The sequence below is a fragment of the Triticum aestivum genome, chromosome 6D (genome assembly GCF_018294505.1).
Source record: "Triticum aestivum cultivar Chinese Spring chromosome 6D, IWGSC CS RefSeq v2.1, whole genome shotgun sequence".
Taxonomy (NCBI): Eukaryota; Viridiplantae; Streptophyta; class Magnoliopsida; order Poales; family Poaceae; genus Triticum; species Triticum aestivum.
Window position 1 is genome coordinate 63,828,902 of NC_057811.1, and position 3,758 is coordinate 63,832,659.

Below are 3,758 nucleotides of genomic sequence, written 5' to 3' on the forward strand. Positions count from 1 at the left end.
TGCTGACGCGTGGATGCCTATTGGTCCCGGTTAGTGCCACCAACCGGGACCAAAGGCCCTCCTGCCTGGGCTCGCCGCACCGGCCACGTGGAGGCCCATCTGTCCCTGTTCGTGTAAGAAGCGGGACTAAAGGGTTAGGGCATTAGTAACGACCCTTTAGTCCCGGTTCAAAAACCGGGACTAAAGGCCCTTACCAACCGGGATAATAGGCCCTTTTTCTACTAGTGTGTTGCCAGGATTCGTCGACTCCCTTGCCGGGAGTGCGACCCTTGCCGGGAACAACGACTCCCTTGCCGGGAGTGGGCCGACTCGGTCGTGGGCCTTGGCAAGGCCCACGACTTTCTTCCTTACGGACTATATAAGAAGGCTCTGGCCAGTGAAGTAACCTAGTTCGGTTCACTCACTCCCTCTCGCGTGACCTAGCCGTCATCTACTGTTCCTCACTCTGTGCTGCCTCCTGCGATCCCATCCCGACGACCGCGTGCATGGCTGGTCGGGAGAGCAGGTGCCTCCGGAACCCTGTCGTTCGAGATCCTGCCCGGGAGAATGGCAATAAGGTTTTTGGGGAGCGTCTCGACGCGACTGCTCCCTATCCGTCCCCAACTCCGTTCGCCTCTGCTTCCACTACTTTCTCTGCATCGACACCATGGCCGACGACGCTGCCGCTAAGAAGAAGGCCACGAACGACGCCGAGGCTGCTGCTGCCGCCGCCGCATGGGCCTGGCCAACCGGAGGGTATGATCTGTTCATCCCTCGTTTACTCATACTTATGCTAGCCGTATATGTGCTGCTCATAGAAGGTTCGATTCTATGTTCTGTACGTGCTAGTATGCTTAGGTATCGCTATGAGATGCATACCTTTTATGCCATGCTTACTGTTTACTCGTGGATAAGTCTAATCGGAAAAGTGCTAATATTTTCAGCACATACTATCTATCCTTGAACAGTGGGAAATCTCGAGCTCCTCAAGCAGAGGTAACATCTTGATCGCCTCTTCAAATCCTTGATCGGAGACAGATGAGCTAATGAGATGAAGGCTCTTTAGCAAGGGTACCCTGCAAGGTAACATGAGATACGATAATGATTCGAATATAATTAAGTATGCAATTTCTGGTTCAAAAAAATTTAAGTAGACCACTAATTCAAAATTGACGGATCGACCTTTCCTAGTTCAAATAAATTTGTAACATTTCTCAGAAAATGGTGATAACTGAAGGGAGCAAGAAAGAAGAACCCTGCTTGTGGTACGGTTTGTGGAAAACCTAGGAACAGGACACGGTTTGCAGATGATTTATAGTACTAGGGTTTAGGGTTTCGGATAGAATGAAATCTTACCGCTCGGCGAGGATGAGGAGGATGTGGTCGTCGACGCGCTCGCACAGGAAGGCCTCGCACTGGCCGGCGCCGAGCCACAGGGCCTCCCACACCATTGTCTCGAGGCTCCACTCGCGACGAAACGGTGGGACGAACCACAGGCCGCCGCGCAGGTCGATGCGGCGCCACAGCTCCGGCTCCTCTCGGGTGGTGCGGCGCCATGAACGGCACACGCCTGCCACGCCGCCGATCAGGAGCTCGGCCTGGTCCAGCCTGTGGAGGATGCACGAGATCAGGTCCTGGTGCAGCTCCGCCCAGTCCCTCTCCGACGGCGCCCTTTTCTTGGAATACCGGCTTCGCTGTGATGCCCTCGCCAGCGGCGGCATCGCGATCGCGATCGTGCAGGGCGCCGTTAACGACGACTGAGCTGGCCTCGCACAGTCGCACTGGCTTCGATCGATCATTTTATAGTGCGCGAGCGCGGTAGGTCGGTTGTTTTTTTTGTTTTTTTGAGGCAGGCAGGTAGGTCGGTTGCTGGTTAGCGTGACCTCGTCACGGTCCGTTTGTGATGGGATGGGCCCACTTGTTGAGCTCTCGACTGGGCTTTTGCGAGAGAGCAATTCTCAAAAAGGAAAAAAAAGAACTGGTTATTCGGTAAAAAAACCTGGTTAGGATTTTCTTGTGATCCTGATGTATTTCCAATGAACATTATTATGGATCAATAAAGGCCGTGGCCGTTTTATTCTCCAAAACAAATGAAAAACCTTGCGAGAGACCTTCAGGGGTCACTTTTCTTCCTTTTCCTTTTCTGAAAAGAAGGATGACCCCCGTCCTCCGCATCAATTGATGCATACAGTCATTAAGGTCACTGTTGATTCCCTGGGAGTAAGCCAAGTGGTGCCTCTAGCTGCTGCCACATGTCGCGTGCTGCACTCTCACTGAATTTTATTTTTCTTTTTGTACGCATGTTTGGATTTTAGATGTTTTTATTACCTTTTTGGTTTTCTCTAGGTTTTGAAGAAAAAATACTGAACTTTTTTGTGCGCGGAAAAAATTGTGCTTCCACGAGAAGCAGAGATATCGATTTGCTTCTCCTGAAGACAGAGATTTGCTTCCGCAAGAAGTATGGTTGTGCTTCTCTGGAAAAAATGTGCTACCACACGAACCACAGTTTTGATTTCGTGAAGAGCACAATTGTGCTTCTTGGAAAGGTAAAAAGATTGTGCTTCCATGAAAAACACAGACTTGCTTCTTGTGAAGGCATAGATTTGCTTCTGCGAGAAGTACATCTCTGTGCTTCTCGGAAAGATAAAAAGAAAATGAGCTTTGTGCTTCTCGTGGAGGCACAGATTTACTTCCGCGAGAAGCACAAAAAGGGGAAAAGGTGAAAAAGAATGTGATTTTAGCTCTGGTGTTTTCTTTTGCGTTTTCTTGTGAAAAAAAGTTTGTCGAAACATATTAACATGGGATCTCTTAAGGATCTCGACGTGAGAAATCCAACGGTGAAAACAGTTCGGGCTTTGGACGTACGGTTCGAGAGAAAACATTTTGAATAAACAACTATGAAAAAAGGGAAAACTCACATGTTGCAACGCTTGAGAAGGTGGGAGTGACCTTTGCAAGGGTAACCCTTAGGGTAATGCTAGGCGCCATCCGGATGTAGAGGACCGAAATAACTGCCGCGTTCACAACCGTCATATGTGCAGCCCTTGGCCTGATCACAACATCCCATACGTCCCACACTGCCTCTCTTCGCAGCACCATGGCCTTTGCACCCCTTCTGCACAACTGCTCCAAGCAAGCAAGTCACCGATCAATGCGCGGATGGCTCTGGTAGCAACTCTGTGACCTACCAGCAACGCCCCCACCCCCCGGTCGTAGCAACTCTGGCGGCCTCGCAACAACGCCTTCGTGGTCCGTCGCAACATCGCCGTGGCCGTAGAGCGTCGCAGCACCCAGACCATCATCAAAAGCATCGTCGCGCCGGCGTTACTGCAGCCGGTTTGTCACCGACCATCGTGGTGTTGCTGCATCCGGCTCGTCGCCGGTCACCGCTGCTGCAACTCATGTCGTCGCAGCAGCCGGCGTTGCTGCATCCGACTCGCCGACGACCACCGTCTGGAACTCCGTCGTCTTAGCACCGACGCTCTCTCGTTGTACTCGTAGTGGACCTCACAGCATCGGATGCTTCCAGCAAAGCGGCCTCGTAGCATCTAGTAGTCTCTGACGCTCCCGTCAGCGAGCAGCCTCACAACAACCTCGTTGTTGCAGATGTCGGCTTCGTTGTTGGTCACTGCTGCTCCAAACAACGTCGTCGCAGTAGCCGGCGTTGTGAACACGCTGCCATGAACACCTCCACTTGCAACAGCATCGACCCTCCCCTGCTGCTGTGGTGGTCTCCATTGTGATTCTGTGCTCCGGCTTGCAACAATGGTAGCTGCTGC

The 3,758-nt window shown here is 51.8% G+C and overlaps 1 protein-coding gene across 1 annotated transcript; it reads right to left on the minus strand.

Moving 5' to 3' along the window:
• Positions 1-871: 871 nt before the first annotated feature.
• On the minus strand, positions 872-1,736 carry LOC123141080 (putative F-box/LRR-repeat protein 22). The gene is made up of 2 exons (XM_044560314.1): positions 1,336-1,736; positions 872-1,055 (listed from the first exon to the last, which is right to left on the minus strand). The coding sequence occupies exons 1-2, from the start codon at positions 1,698-1,700 to the stop codon at positions 920-922; spliced, it is 501 nt and encodes a 166-aa protein (XP_044416249.1). The 5' UTR covers positions 1,701-1,736; the 3' UTR covers positions 872-919.
• Positions 1,737-3,758: the final 2,022 nt, after the last annotated feature.